The sequence below is a fragment of the Schistocerca americana genome, chromosome 8 (genome assembly GCF_021461395.2).
Source record: "Schistocerca americana isolate TAMUIC-IGC-003095 chromosome 8, iqSchAmer2.1, whole genome shotgun sequence".
NCBI lineage: Eukaryota > Metazoa > Arthropoda > Insecta > Orthoptera > Acrididae > Schistocerca > Schistocerca americana.
The window spans coordinates 123,251,496-123,268,972 of NC_060126.1; the positions used below are offsets into that span (position 1 = coordinate 123,251,496).

Here is a 17,477-nt window from a genome sequence, read left to right on the forward strand (position 1 = left end):
TCCACTATCGGGTGTGGAAATGTAGGGTCCCCCTGAATAGGTCAGGCATGCACTACACACAGGGAATGACAATATTAATGTGGTAATAGTAAACTGCAGGAGGGCCTATAGAAAGATCCCAGAACTGCTCTCATTAATAAATGGTTACAATGCCCACATAGTGCTAGGGATGGAAAGTTGGCTGAAACCAGATGTAAACAGCAATGAAATTTTAAACTCAGATTGGAATGTATATCACAGAGACAGGCTGGACAGTGAAGGGGGAGGCGTGTTTATAGCGATAAAAAGTGCAATAGTAGCAAAGGAAATTGACAGGGATCCAAAATGTGAAATAATTTGGGTGAAGATCACGGTTAAAGCACTCAAACATGGTAATTGGATGTCTTTATAGGCCCCCTGGCTCAGCAGCTGTTGTGGCAGAACACCTGAAGGAAAATTTGAAAAGTATTTAGAGTAGATTTCCCGACCATGTTATAGTTCTGGGTGGAGATTTTAATTTACCAGATATAGACTGGGAGACTCAAACATTTATAACAGGTGGCAGGGACAAAGAATCCAGTGAAATTTTTTTAAGTGCATTATCTGAAAACTACCTTGAGCAGTTAAACAGAGAATCGACTCGCAATAACATGTTAGACCTTCTGGTGACAAACAGACCTGAACTATTTGAAACAGTTAATGCAGAACAGGGAATCAGTGATCATAAAGCAGTTACAGCATCAGTTATTTCAGCCATAAATAGAAATATTAAAAAAGGTAGCTAAATTTTTCTGTGTGGTGAAAGTGACAAAAAACAGATTTCAGAGTACTTGATGGCTCCACAAAAGTATTATCTCATGTACAGATAGTGTTGAGGATCAGTGGACAAAGTTCAAAACCATCGTACAATATGCATTAGATGAGTATGTGCCAAGCAAGACTTTAAGAGATGGAAAAGAGCCACAGTGGTACAACAAATGAGATAGAAAACTGCTTCGGAAGCAAAGGGAACTTCACAGTAAACATAAACATAGCCAAAGCCTTGCATACGAACAAAAATTGTGTGAAGCAAAATGTAGTGTGAGGAGGGCTATGTGAGAGGTGTTCAACGAATTTGAAAGCAAAGTTCTATGTTCTGACTTGGCAGAAAATCCTAAGAAATTTTGGTCTTATGTCAAAGCGGTAAGTGGATCAAAACAAAATGTCCAGACACTCTGTGACCAAAATGGTACTGAAGCAGAGGATGACAGACTAAAGGCTGAAATACTAAGTGTCTTTCTCCAAAGCTGTTTCACAGAGGAATACTGTACTCTAGTTCCTTCTCCAGACACTGGACTCGCATTCGGGAGGACGACGGTTCAATCCCGTGTCCGGCCATCCTGATTTCGGTTTTCAGTGATTTCCCTAAATCGCTCCAGGCAAATGCCAGGATGATTCCTTTCAAAGGGCACGGCTGACTTCCTTCCTCGTCCTTCCCTAATCCGATGAGACCGATGACCTCGCTGTCTGGTCTCCTTCCCCAAAACAACCAACCAACAACCAACCTTCTCCAGATTGTCGCACAGATGACAAAATGGTAGATATTGAAATAGATGACAGAGGGATAGAAAAACAATTAAGATCGCTCAAAAGAGGAAGGGCCGCGGGACCTGATGGGATATCAGTTCGATTTTACACAGAGTACGTGAAGGAACTTGCCCCCCTTCTTGCAGCGGTGTATCGTAGGTCTCTAGAAGAGTGTAGCGTTCCAAAGGATTGGAAAAGGGCACAGGTCATCCCCGTTTTCAAGAAGGGACGTCGAACAGACGTGCAGAACTATAGACCTATATTTCTTACATCGATCAGTTGTAGAATTTTGGAACACATATTATGTTCGAGTATAATGACTTTTCTGGAGACTGGAAATCTACTCTGTAGGAATCAGCAAGGGTTTCAAAAAGACGATTGTGTGAAACCCAGCTCGCGCTATTTGTCCACGAGACTCATAGGGCCATAGACATGCGCTCCCAGGAAGATGCTGTGTTTCTTGACTTCCGCAAGGCATTTGATACAGTTTCCCACAGTCATTTAATGAACAAAGTAAGAGCATATGGACTATCAGACAAATTGTGTGATTGGATTGAAGAGTTCCTAGGTAACAGAACGCAGCATGTCATTCTCAATGGAGAGAAGTCCTCCGAAGTAAGAGTGATTTCAGGTATGCCGCAGGGGAATGTCGTAGGACCATTGCTATTCACAATATATATAAATGACCTTGTTGATAACATCAGAAGTTCAGTGAGGCTTTTTGTGGATGGTGCTGTAGTATATCGAGAGGTCGCAACAATGAAAAATTGTACTGAAATGCAGGAGGATCTGCAACGAATTGATGCATGGTGTGGGGAATGGCAATTGAATCTCAATGTAGACAAGTGGAATGTGCTGTGAATACATAGAAAGATCATTTATCATTTAGCTACAATATAGCAGCTCAGCAATTGGAAGCAGTTAATTCCGTAAATTATCTGGGAGTAGGCATTAGGAATGATTTAAAATGGAATGACCATATAAAATTAATCGTCAGTAAAGCAGATGCCAGACTGAGATTCAGTGGAAGAATCCTAAGGAAATGCAGTCCGAAAACGAAGGGAGTAGGTTACAGTACACTTGTTCACCCACTGCTTGAATACTGCTCACTGGTGTGGGATCCATACCAGATAGGGTTGATAGAAGAGATAGAGAAGATCCAACAGAGAGCAGTGCGCTTCATTACAGGATCATTTAGCAATCATGAAAGCATTACGGAGATGATAGATAAACTCCAGTGGAAGACTCTGCAAGAGAGACGCTCAGTAGTTCGGTACGGGCTTTTGTTGAAATTTCGAGAACATTTTCACCGAGAAGTCAAGCAGTATATTGCTCCCTCCTACATATACCTCATGAAGAGACCATGAGGATAAAATGAGAGAGATTAGAGCCCACACAGAGGCATACCGACAATCTTGCTTCCCACGAACAACACGAGACTGGAATAGAAGGGAGAACTGATAGAGGTACTCAAGGTACCCTCTGCCACACACCATCAGGTGGCTTGTGAACTATGGATGTAGATGTAGATGTATAAATATGTATGTCAGTTTTCTTGTTGCCATTGATACATGTGGTGTTGCTGCTGCTGCTAGTAATCATATGTTATATTATCACAATGATTTACTTTCGAATTTTCAGTGATATTGTTATTAATATAAATTTTTTGTATTTTCCTCACAGGGATGTGCCTCGCCCTTTTGGGTTGGCAATTACTGGTAGTGCACACCAGCCAACATTTAGCAGTGCCTCTGAGACCAAAAGTCGTATTATGATTGAAAAACGGGATGATGTGGTGCGGCCAAATGTTAGTAGCAGTGGAGGAACTCCTGGTTCTAGCAAATCTTGTGATGGCACACCAAGCCCTGCTGGAAGTAAACCTGTCAAAGGTGTTCAGGCAGATAATAGCCTAGCTGGAACCCAAGTAGTTATCGGAGTAACTGACAACAAGCATCGCTCAACAAGCAATGCAGAAATGTAAGTTAATAAATGAAAAAATATCTCCAGCAAGTTGTGTGTACTCTTTCCTTTCTTCTTGACTGTAATTGTATCCAAGCTATCTTAGAAAATTTGCAGTTGGTTCTTGGTTATCACCTTGCAATTTATGTGTTAAACAATGGCAACTCTAGGTTGGAATATCAGTAATATTAGGAAAATGATAGATTGCTACTTACCATAAAGATGACCTGTTGAGCTGCAGGCAGACACAATGAAAACCCTGTTACACATTAATAGCTTTTGGACAAAGCCCTTTTCAGCAAAGGAAACATCTCATATCCTGACAAGAAAGCACACATCATGCATGCATGACCACTAGCAAATGATCGAAGCATCTAACCTTTGGCATTCTTCTGTAGCACTATATTCACTTACATACGTGACTCACTCCTTCAAATACACTGGTCAACAGAATTAGGGAATCAGTTGAGATGTCTGGGTTCTGAAGTATTGTCATTGGCAGAATGAACTAAAATGGTTCAACATCTTTCTGTCGGTTCTACGGGGTGGAGACAACAACATTACGAAACTTTATGGCAGATTAAAACTGTGTGCTGGATTGAGAATCAAACTTGGGTCCTTTGGCTTTCATGGGCAAGTGCTCTACCTCTGAACTACAGAAGCATTCCTGGAGTGCTAATTCTGCAAGGTTTGCAGGAGAGCTTCTGTGAAGTTTGGGAGGTAGGAGACGGGATACTGGCAGAACTGAAGCTGTGAGGATGGGGCATGAATCGTGCTTGGGTAGCTCAGATGGTAGAGCACTTGTCACGAAAGGCAAAGTTCCCGAGTTCGAGTCTCAGTCCGGCACACAGTTTTAATCTGCCAGGAAGTTTCATATTAGCACACACTCCGCTGCAGAAGGCAAATCTCTTTCAACAATATTACGATCACTGAGATAGTGGTAATAACGTAAAGCTACTGCAGATGGGATTGGTGTTGACTTGTGTTTACTCTACCAAACGAATTACACAAGTAGTTGGATTCAGGGAGAGCCATAGGACGGATGGAAGTGGGACAGACACAGAGAGAGGTGGCTGCAGGCATTTGAGTGTCCCAGAGTGTAATATCTAGGACCTGGACACAATTTCAGACAACAGGAACCATTAAAAGAAGGCAAGGCCAAGGTCATCCATGGGTAACATCAACAAGAGATGACAATTATCTCTGGTTAACAGCTCGTCGAGACAGGAGGCTGAATGCACCTCAACTGCAATGCACCCTCCAGGCAGCAACAAGATGAAATCGCCTTCGGGAATGTGGCCTGTATGCATGGAGGCCTATGGTGTGTGTCCCATTAAAACCATGACACCAGCTAGCCCACAGAAACTGAGTGAAGGAACATCAGGATTGGAGTCTTACTTTTCACAGATGAGTCTAAGATTTTGTGTTCAGCCAGACAACACCATTCCCTTATCTGGAGAGAATGTGGAATTCAGAACAATTCTGTTTCTGTGCAGGAAACATCACCATATCATGGTGGTTGACGAATAGTGTGGGCAGGAGTCAGTATTGGTGGATGTACGGACCTCTATGCTGTTCAGAATGGTGCTTTGACTGCTCAGGGGTATAGATACGAGATCCTGCGACCTTCTGTTGTGCCCTACACAGGTGCCATGGGAGATGGGTTCCTTTTGGTGGATGATAACACTCTTCATACAGAGCTGCACTGGTGGAAAATGTGCTTGAAGCTGAGGTAATTGAACAAATGGAGTGGCTAGCTTTTTCACTGGATTTCAGCACAATTGAGCGTGTCTAGGATGCATTTGGCAGACACATTGCAGCCACATCAGCACCTCCCACAATGGTTGCAGAGCTGGATATTGCACTCGTGGAAGAATGGTCAAATATCCCTCAAGAGCTGATTGATAACCTCACACTGTCCGTGCCATGCAGGTGTGCACCTGTACTGGCTGCCTGAGTTGATCACGCACAATATCATAGGGCAACTAAATGACTGTATCACTATTATGGTAGCCTCATGGTGCCTCACTCTATGTAATTGCCATGTAAACCTCAAGTAAAGAGTTGAGACAGCAAAATATCGTACTTTATCACACACACATTCCACTTGTAACGGCTTCCCTTTAACGCATCTCAACTCTTACAACTGCTATCTGATTTCTGTACAAATTGTAAAGAGCCTTCTGCTCCCTGTATTTTATGCCTGCCACCTTAAGAGTTTGAAAGAGAATATTCCAGTCAAAATTGTCAAAAGCTTTCTGTAACTCTACAGATGCTATAAATGTAGGTTTGTCTTTCCTTAACCTGTCTTCTATGAGAAGTTGTAAGATCAGTGTTGCCTCACATCTTTCTACATTTCTATGGAATCAAAACTGAGCTTCCCCTAGTTCAGCTTCTATCAGTTTTCCCAATCTTCTATAAAGAATTCATGTTAGTATTTTGCAGCCGTGACTTATTAATCTGATAGTTTCTCACCTGTCAGCACCTGCTTTCTTTGGAATTAGAAATATTATATTCTTCTTCAAGTCTGAAGTCTGAGAGTATTTTGCTTGTCTCATACATCTTGCTCACCAGATGGAAGAGGTTAGTCATGGCTGGCTCTCCCTGAGTTTTCACTAGTTCTAACAGAATGTTGTCTACTCTCGGGGCCTTGTTTTGGCTTAGGACTTTCAGTACTCTGTGACATTCTTCATGCAGTATTATATCTTCCTTCTCACCTTCCTCAAGATCCTCATCCATTTCCAAAATGTTACCCTCAAGTGTATTTCCTGTCTATTGACTCTCCATATACTCCTTCCACCTTTCTGCTTTCCCATCTTTGCTTAGGTCTGGTTTTCCATCTGATGTCTTGATAGTAACACAGGTAGTTCCCTTTTCTGCAAAAGTTCCTGCTTAGCCATTTTGCATTTCCTGTCAGTCTCAGTTTTTAGACATTTGTATTCTCTTTTGCCTGCTTCATGTACTGCATTTTTATATTGTCTTCATTCATCAAGTAAATTCAATATCTCTCGTTTTACCCAAGGACTTCTGCTAGCACTTGTCTTTTTACCTACTTGATCCTCTGCTGCTTTCACTATTTCATCTCTCAAAGCTATCCATTCTTGTTCTATTCTATTCTGTTCCTTTCCCCCCATCTTCTCAGTCATTCTCTAATGCTTCCTCTGAAACTCTTTACAATCTCAGGTTCTTTCAGAGTATTCCTATCTTTTTGCAGTTTCTTCAGTTTTAAACTACAGCTCATCACCAATAAATTGTGCCCAGAGGCCACATCTGCCCTTCGAAATGTCTTACAATTTAAAACCTTGTTCCTCCATCTTTCTGTGTCATCTGGCCATTTTCAGAATCTTATCAATATTCATCCATAAACTTTCAGCTGCTAATCTTGTACTCAAATGAAGAAGCTTGTTCAAAGATCTTCCAAAATTCAGGTACAGTCTGAGCCCTCAAATATGTTTGTCCAAGCAACAAGTGCGACGTAGGCATCTCAACTCTGCCATGTTTGGGTATAGATGAATTTTTGAAATGAACATGTGCTTCAGATGGAACAATTGACAACAATGGGGAAAGAAATACAGTAGAAGAAGAATGGGTAGCTTTGAGGAATGAAATAGTAAAGGCAGCAGAGGATCCAGTAGGTAAAAAGATGAGGGCTAGTAGAAATCCTTGGGTAACAGAAAAAATATTGAATTTACTTGATGAAAGGAGAAAATACAAAAATGCAGTAAGTGAAGTAGGCAAAAAGGAATACAAACGTCTCAGAAATGAGATCGACAGGAAGTGCAAAATGGCTAAGCATGGATGGCTAGCGGACAAATGTAAGGATGTAGAGGCTTATCTTAAAAGGGGTAAGATACATACTGCCTACAGGAAAATTACAGAGACCTTTGCAGAAAAGATAACCATTTGTATGAATATCAAGAGCTCAGATGGAAACCCAGTTCTAAGATAAGAAGGGAAAGCAGAAAGGTGAAAGGAGTATATAAAGGGTCTATAAAGGGGCGATGTTCTTGAGGACAATATTATGGGAATGGAAGAGGTGGTAGATGAAGATGAAATGGGAGATATGATACTGCGTGAAGAGTTTGACAGAGCACTGAAAGACCTAAGTCGAAACAAGGCCCCGGGAGTAGACAACATTCCATTAGAACTACTGACAGCCTTGGGAGAGCCAGGCCTAACAAAACTCTACCATCTGGTGAGTAAGATGTATGAGACAGGCGAAATTCCCTCAGACTTCAAGAAGAATGTAGTAATTCCAATCCCAAAGAAAGCAGGTGTTGACAGATGTGAAAATTACCGAACTCTCAGTTTAATAAGCCACAGCTGCAAAATACTAATGTGAATTCTTTACAGACGAATGGAAAAACTGGTAGAAGCTGGCCTCGGGGAAGATCAGTTTGGATTCTGTAGAAAAGTTGGAACGTGTGAGGCAATACTGACCCTACGACTCATCTTAGAAGCTAGATTAAGGAAAGGCAAACCTACATTTCTAGCATTTGTAGACTTAGAGAAAGCTTTTGACAATGTTGACTGGAATACTACCTTTTAAATTCTGAAGGTGGCAGGGGTAAAATACAGGGAGCGAAAGGCTATTTACAATTTGTACAAAAACCAGATGGCAATTGTAAGAGTCTAGGGACATGAAAGGAAGCAGTCATTTGGAAGGGAGTGACACAGGGTTGTAGCCTTTCCCCGATGTTATTCAATCTGTATATTGAGCAAGTAGTTAAGGAAAGAAAGAAAAATTTGGAGTAGGTATTAAAATCCATGGAGAAGAAATAAAAACTTTGAGGTTCGCCGATGACATTGTAATTCTGTCAGAGACAGCAAAGAACCTGGACAAGCAGTTGAACGGAATGGACAGTGTCTTGAAAGGAGAATATAAGATGAATATCAACAAAAGCAAAATGAGGGTAATGGAATGTAGTCGAATTAAGTCAGGTGATGCTGAGGGAATTAGATTAGGAAATGAGACACTTAAAGTAGTAAAGGAGTTTTGCTTTTTGGGGAGCAAAATAACTGATGACGGTCGAAGTAGAGAGGATATAAAATGTAGACTGGCAATGGCAAGGAAAGCGTTTCTGAAGAAGAGAAATTTCGTAACATGGAGTATAGATGTAAGTGTCAGGAAGTTGTTTCTGAAAGTATTTGTATGGAGTGTAGCCATGTATGGAAGTGAAACATGGTCAATAAATAGTCTGTACAAGACGACATTAGAAATGTGATGCTACAGAAGAATGCTGAAGATTAGATAGGTAGTTCACATAACTAATGAGGAGGTATTGAATAGAACTGGGGATAAGAGGAGTTTGTGGCACAACGTGACCAGAAGAAGGGATAGGTTGGTAGGACATGTTCTGAGGCATCAAGGGATCACCAATTTGGTACTGGAGGGCAGCGTGGAGGGTAAAAATCATAGAGAGAGACCAAGAGATGAATACACTAAGCAGATTCAGAAGGATGTAGGCTGCAGTAGGTACTGGGAGATGAAGAAACTTGCACAGGATAGAGTAGCATGGAGAGCTGCATCAAACCAGTTTCAGGACTGAAGACCACAACACAACAACAACACATGTGCTTCAGCCTTTCCCACACTACAAATTTTTTGAATGAATTGCTAACAAACTGGACGCCATTTTAACAAGAGCCTGTGTGGCCTCAGTTGTAATTAGGGATTTTTTATCAGGTAAAATACTACATACAGTACTGAGACCAACAGTCCATCAACACTAGAATATACTCTGTCAAGGAGTTCCTTGAAAAATTAAGCTGATTCTTGTTTTATTGTTGACTGCGTTTACTTAAACTTATGGAATGACTTTTTTCGGTTTCATAAACATTTTGTTTTTATCTGTTATTACTTTTATGTTGTAATTTCATGTAGAGACTTTTCCATGATCTTGGAGATTTGCTCCCATGGAACTTGATGTGTAAATAATAAATAATAAATAAATGAATTATCTCTTCCCCTTAGATTTAATCTGAAAATATCAAATGTGGCTAAACCATTAATGCTTTGTAGGATTATAGGACATGTCCTGTAGTGTGTGACCCTGACATAGTTCTCATTGTAGTTTCAACTCATTTATTCAGATTTTTAAAATAATTAAATTTTAATGTATTCACTAATTTATATGAAATGACTATGTCTTTCATGCAGATACCAAATTAAGGGTACTCTGCAGGTACTCAAATCCACCAATGTCTTTTATCTGTGGTAATTTTCTTGGATCCAATTGTCAAATCAGGTGTGTTAATAGAAGACTCAAGACTTTGGAAATTTTTGTTTGACAAAAGAAGTCACTTCCACTTCCAAATTAATCAGTGCAATTCCAGAAACAATTTCTCATTAACAACTCATCAGTTTCAGTTAGTATGTTCTGGGTATCTGAAAACTTTTCCTGGACTTTAGAAAATTTTTAGTGTATCTTTAATTATCTCTTGCCTGTGAGAGTAAGAGTAAAGTATTGTTTTGAAGTTCATCGAGACCCCAATACGACTGCATCTTCTTGATTCAGGATACAATTAGATTATTTTTCATTCCACAGAACCATTGTGAAGAGATCTTCAAGGATACTGACCATGTCATAAAACAAGAAATAGGCTTATTAAAAGGAAATTAAACTATTGGACAGTGTCCTTCATCACATTTAGAAAAATTCACACACACATTTATACATCAACAACTCAGACATTTGGACTACATTGTCTCTGAGAAAACAAATTTACAACCAATAACTGTATGACATAAGAAAACTTTCCCTGGGAGCCAAATTGAACATTTGCATATATTCACAATTTATTCAAGACTTACTATCTTTGTCAGAATTCAGTGATGCTTATTACAATTATTACTGTGAAAATAAACTTTTTCACACACAATTTATTTTCAGTTTGTCGGTTCATTCCATTTTGTCTCTCTGTTTCATCTTGGGACGCCCATAGTTGATACTAATAAAGAAAACTCAAGCAGGGATTAATATCTAAGTGTGACTCCGAGTGATGTTACAATATAAATGCTATGATAATGCTGTCTACACTTTTGCCACTATACTAGTACTGTCACTCTTGTCATTCACCACAACTTCAATATACCGTATTTACTCGAATCTAAGCCGCACCTGAAAAATGAAACTCGAAATGAAGGACAAAAGAAAATTTCCCAAATCTAAGCCACACCTGAAATTTGGGGCTCGATATTCAAGGGGAGAGAAAAGTTTTAGACTGCACCTCCAAATTGAAGCAAAGTTCGTCCGTTTTAACATGAGACACAATATCAGTTGAATGGGTGAAGATACAGCTACAGTAGTTTGGTTCGAGTCGTAAGCTTAACAGTTAAGCTTTAACAAGTAGCCATTGTTATGTGTCAGGCGTTCCGCCCGTATTTATAAGGGTACCCTCCCTTTTACATGTGCTCCATCTGGATTGAATCGATTGCTTATTTTGCTTTGATCTGACAAGTGCCGTTCTCTTTGTTATAGGTGTTTACGCCACTCTAAGCTGAAAATGCATTATTGTACTGTGTCATGCATTGTTTGTCGCAGTCTGATAATGAGTGTTTACGACCTGTCACCGCTCGCGGCATGACTCACTACCGTGGCCTACAATAAAAAAAAGAGATGAATTGTCTCATAATGGAAACAATGGCAAGAGACTACTATTTGTTGTTACTTACACTGCCACTTTCTTTGATAATGATCAACAAGTACCAAATAATAGACTGCATATGATAGAAGATGTTCTGAACGAGAGTTTAGCGAAAAATTTTCTCCATTTGAAAATCTTTTCAGATGCCTCTTTAGTACATTACATTCTGCACAGCAATTAGAGTCATCTTAGATTTAAAAATCTAGTCAGTTGCCAAGGTTCATTTCTGACTCTATCACTGTTCAGCATAAGAATAATACAAATATAAACATGACATGATATGTATATCCTTCCGCGTTTGCCGTTGCCTCACTCTAGTTTCGTAGTTTATTAGGCGTACAGGATTTAATTGAGATAGCAGCAAACAGAAAGAATACATGGCATAATGTTTACATTCTTCAACCTTTTTCTTTTACTTTATTTACTGACACAGAGGTTTTGGTTCCAGTGTTTATATTTGTGCCTGCAAAGCATGCCTGTGTAGCACTACATATATTCGACGACAGAAGTTAGTTGTGGTGAAACCTACCAAAATTTTTACAACTTCCGCTTACTTTGCACTCGATTCTAAGCTGCAGGCGGTTTTTTGGATTACAAAAACTGGAAAAAAAGTGTGGCTTAGATTCGAGTAAATACAGTAAATGTACCCTAAGTCCTGTTTCTTAAAATGGAAAACTGTAACTAAATGAGCCTATGGTCACCCAGGTTGTCTAGTCATATTGTAGTCATGCTGTGAGATGTCCAATATCAGAGGGGCAAGGGCATGGGAAAAGGTAAGTCCAAGGTGTGCACATGCAACACAAGTAGTCCAAGTTCTAGTAGCAAACATTGGCCATCTCATTGTTAGTAAGATGAGTGGCCCAATGTTGGCAGCTAAAGCTGTGGTGTTGGCACAAGGTGATATTCCCACAAGCTGCTGCAACTTCTCCTGGCACAAGGATAGTATGAGTCATTTCTGAATGCTGATGTTGTTCCATGTATCACCCTTCTGCACCAGAAAATGTCAGTTCACATTTGTAGGCACAATTAAAGCTGCTCCTTTCTGCTGTTGATAAATTGGTTAGCTTTGTATGGTCTCCTTGAGCAACCAGCAACATCAATCCCTTCTTTTGGCTTTCTTTTCTAATTTATTGATTTGTCAGCCTTCAAATATTTGATGTGGCTTCAAATTTGTGTGTTGCTCACAGTATTTCAGCTTAACATTTTCTTCACATACTGTTGTACTCTCTGACAGATCTAGTGTGCAAAATTCTCATTAAAAGCTAATTTATTCTTCTTTCAGTTAATTTAATGTCTTCATTTTTATTTATTTAATTCACTGTAACTGCTTATTTCGGCCTCTTCACAGGCCCGACAGCTACACTCACCAAAATGAGATGTTAGATTTCATGATATAAAGTTGATCTTGTCTTCTTGGTTCGGACATCGGACATTCAAAATGGTTGCTATTATTTGCATGTAGATAACACCATCATTGTTTAAAAAAAAAGTAATTAGTTGTGTGCTTAATATAATAATCTGTTGTATTGACTCAAACCATGTACATCACTCTCCTTGCATTAGATCAGTTCAAGTTTTCCTCTCTGTGTATAAGTTATTATCCTTAGGAAAATATGATGATGACTCAGTTTTACCCAAAATTGTGTGTTAGTTCATTATAATGTAATTCTGACATTTAACATGCAACCATTGACAATTGTCATGTATGTCTCACCCTAATGTATGACGTGTTTGTGTGAAACAATCTATTCTAAACACACAAGTATATGATTGCATTTCACAACAAAAACATGTAATGTGATAAGTAAATAGATCCATTAACATCTTTTATTAAATTTTGCTCTAGAACATGTCTTGGTCGTCAATCATTGGTAGGAAAATTTGTGAGAAATGCACTGATGGCTTGTCTCACTACAAAATACAAAATTATGCACATAATGAGAAAAGGCACTCAGTCCAAAATGATGGGTTTGTGGTGAATGACCGTAAAAGTTTAATTGTGTCTGAGAAATCTGATCTTGCTTTATTTGACAGTAGGGCATTTTTATTGCTGTCTACATTTGTTTAGCCACATTTTAATGAATTCTTTATAACTATAAATTTTAATTCTGTTATTTGCTTGTTACAAAGTAGAGCACGACTGTTGTTTAATATAACGCAGTACTACTCTTGTCTCTGGATCATAGTAATTATTAAATACAAAATGACACCAGAGCATAAAAATTATCATGTTGTTCATGGACTCTGAAATGTTACATAATAGTATAAAGTACAACATTGATGAAGTAACTGTTTACAGACACAAATTACTTGATCTTTTTCCTCTGACAATATTTTGTACAAAACAGACAGAGTCTTTCACATTCACTTTGTAAGGCTTAGTGAGGGCTTGAACTAAAGCAAGGAATGCATATTCCCTGTAGTTAGTAACAAAGAATTTGGACTTTTAATCCTACATAATTCAGTTTTTGCATTTCACTTATGGCTGTTTCCCAGTAAACCCCTGATATAAAGACATACAATGTGTTAGATCACAAACTAATTAAATCAGCAGTATGTGAGGTTGATTTCAGTGTCATAGATAACTTGCATAACAGATATATTGTGTTTCTATTTTACAGGAAACTGCAGCTGCAGAAAGTAGAACGCAGTGCACCAGTTGCAGCAAAGAGACGGCTGGATAGGGAGCCATTGGGAGGGAAGGGGAAGCGGATGCGTCTGTTACCACCAGCTGATAGCAAACCAGCACCACAACCAGTGCCACCTCCTGCCCCTGCAGCCTCTGAGCATCCGGCTCTTTCTCTGCCTGTTCTTCGGCTATCAAAGTCGGCATCTGTACCAGTGAGTTGTTCACTGATTTAAAAGTAGTTCTAAGTTGTAAATGAAGATATTGATTAAAGAATTCTCATCATTATTAGTAAAATTCCATCCTGAAACACCAAGATCAAATGAGACTTCATCTATGTACAAATTTAGTTAACTTTTAATTCTTTAAGTGATCTAACAATTCAGAAACTATAGGCAACAGGAAAAATATTGTCTAATTCCTATGCAAAACCTGGATGTGTCTTTCTTCTTTGTATTGGGGCATGTAGAAACTGACGGCAGAAGCAAATTCTATAAAATGTTTTCAGTGAACTGTGCATGTAAAATTTTTATAAAATTCAGACTTTTGACAATATTCATCAGTATCTTCATTAGGAAAGCAACTGATACCAAGTAGTTGCTTTTCTCTTGAAGACAGTTGTAGATAATGTTGAAAACTTGGACCTTTATACAGGTTAAATGCAAAAAAATCGCCAGGGATATTGTATACATCAAATGTGCCCTGGAGAAAATTGTGATTACTTTAAGTGAGTTGATATATCAACAAGGGATTCCATTTGGCACCACAATGTGACACAGTATGCTGCCCTATAGCATGTTATTATTAGAGCAACATTAAGGGGCTATTTACAGTAAAACATTATTGTCTTAAAAAATTGAACTGAGCACAATAACTCCATCTGTCAGGGTGTATACGACCCGGGACAACCGGGAGATCCGGGACAAACCCGGTAATTTTTCATTGTTCTTGTTCTCAGTTAAATTTTCGTAATTTTGACTGGTAAGAACTGATACTATAACGAAGGGTATTACTGTATCCCGCTACTGCAGAATAATACTGCAGCAATAAAACATGAACGAAGGATAAAACGAAAATAAAACTTAAAACTGCAAAGGAAATGCACCATATACAACAACAAAACACAGTGCTCATACAAGCATCTGCCAACAGGAAAATATGTCAAAGTCTTTAGGAAGACTATGCAATGCTTCGTAACAACAAATTGCCTCCGATGAGTGTGACATCACAACTGTTTACATTAGATTCGTTTTAGCAGTTACAAACAGGATCATGCATATGCGCAGGTGAGTAGTAGCTTCTCCCACTTCTGGCTACAGAAATGTGGCTGTTGGCTGTGTAAGCAGTCGCAGCAAGCAGCTAGATCTTACCGGGAAAAATTTTAGTGGAGCGCCCAAGCTGCCAGATTCATGCATGCGCAGCAGGCCCAGATCTGGGAGGGTGGCAAATTCATAATCTTGAGGAAAAAAAACATTTTTTGTTAGACAAAGGGCATAGCATCTAGCGCACGTTAGTCTATCAATTATTAATGTGACTTTGAAACGCATCCCTGTCGGTTTTTGAACATTTTCGAACACATTCTAAGTTGATTTCTGAATGAATTGTAAGTTGATTTGTGAATATGTGCATAGTGTTCATGATGTCTCTGTCAGAAACATACTTTCATGAGTGGAGTAAGGCCGAATGGATGAATACCAACCGCTGTATGATTGTGTGTTTGATTGGGTTTGCGAATGATGAGCATTGTTATAATTACTAGCGAAATCCATAGATTCAGACTACTGGAGTGGAAATTAATGAATAACAGGTAAGATAGATTATGTATTAAAATGACTCTGAGCACTATGGGACTTAACATCTGAGGTCATCAGTCCCCTAGAACTTAGAAATACTTAAATCTAGCTAACCTAAGAACATCACATACACATCCAAACCCGAGGCAGGATTCGAACCTGCGACTGTAGCGGTCACACGGTTCCAGACTGAAGTGCCTAGAACCGCTTGGCCACTGCAGTTGGTGATTACATATTACCTTCTCGGTGTATCCAAGAAAATGAAATTTTGACAGAAAATTTTTTGCCAGATCGCTATACTAGTAAGGGTCAGTTGTACAGTCCATGACTAGCAGCCGCTTTGAGTACTATTCTGGAAGTAGCACGGAAAACGCGTTGTATGAACATGTAACAATGCCTAACTGGAGAATAATCGCGGGATAACTAAACTGGTGATTCTGGTAGAGTTAGTGAAGTTAACCGGCGAATAAGCTTTGACATTGACAGGAATAGTTACAGAATTAGTGATAACAAGACTCTTTGTTAGAACGAGGAAGGAGGAGAAATGGGGACACCACACAAACTATGGAACAATATGACGATTCTAAGTTTCTATAAAAATTTTGTACTACTACTTTTCGATCTCATGCTTGGGAATCTGGAGCGTATGAATGAAGTGTGAAACTATTTCCTAAAGTAAACCTTTTGCTTGTAGTAGGCCTAATAGGCATTTGATATTGGTTCCTTGTGAATTATATTCTGTCGTTAAAAATGACTGTTTGTTCCAAAATAGTCTCGTTTATTTGGTGTGTGTTACAGTTGTGGCAGTATGAGAAAGGCCTATTTTGTTTTATCTACCAGAGAGTGACAAAATAGACATAATAAGATCGAGAAACACCACCATTCTTGTGCCCTATTTTTATTAACAGCTATTAGTATTAGACAACTACATTTCAATTTTTCATGTAGCAAAACGTTTGCAGAACTTTGATGAGGCAACAGATTCTTTCGCAGAAACGAAAGCACGCCATGTAAAGCTGTAGCAAGATTAGAGAGAAAAAGTTCTTGGAGCTAAGGATTGAAGAGATGTGTATTGTCTTGCTTGTTTCATGTCTTTAATGGTTTTATGTATCCTATATTTAATTTTATGTCACACAAAGCAGCAAGTTGTTAGCTGATAGGGAATAAAGAATACAAATTTTCTGAAGAGTTTTTTTTCTAAATAGAGGGACAGGATGTCAAACCGGCCAACTGTAAGCATGAGAGGCACCACAGGACATTTTAATTTCCACTGTCCTGAATATGGTTTGATGGCATCCATTACAAAATACACGTTTCAGTTCCACAGAGCGAAATACGGTGTGATAGGGGAATGCTGTATGAAGAGGTGTGGTGCTGCGCTTTGGCACACTTAAGACCAAATAACATGTCTTACATTTCCTCAAACACATATTTTTTATGCATCAGAATCTTCAGAAAGATTTGCACAACAAAATGTATATATTTTTGAAAATTCAATTTTTTTCTAATTGACGTCCTGTCTGAAACGCTTGAGGGAGTGGCGGGGTATTGCCCCGGTTCGGAAATATCATAGATCCAGGGGTGATGCGCACTACCCACTTGCCCACTATAGTGGGCAAGTGGGTAGTCTCCACGTGACCCGTATTTACATTTAGTGATTTTGCTGTTTCCCCTTCATTTACTGCTCTCATGTGAAATGAAAACAAAATAGATTTCTGTGGCCAGGGGCTATCAAGTGAATTAAAATACATTCACATAATTACGGATGGCTAAAATGTGTTGTTAGTTGCAGATTTTATTTTATTTCCACCTTTCTGACAGTCAAGCATTAATTGCCTTCCAGAACAATGAAGTTAATTTTGTCAGTTTGCTAAAGAAATTTTCTTTTATTAATCTTCTCCGCTGAG

The 17,477-nt window shown here is 39.0% G+C and overlaps 1 protein-coding gene across 1 annotated transcript in view; it reads left to right on the plus strand.

The window, feature by feature from the left end:
* LOC124545615 (protein HIRA-like) overlaps positions 1 to 17,477 on the plus strand; it is a 322,322-nt gene that overhangs the window by 214,102 nt on the left and 90,743 nt on the right. The window contains 2 exon segments of the mRNA XM_047124563.1: positions 3,229 to 3,522; positions 13,773 to 13,992. Coding sequence (XP_046980519.1) covers positions 3,229 to 3,522; positions 13,773 to 13,992 — 514 coding nt within the window.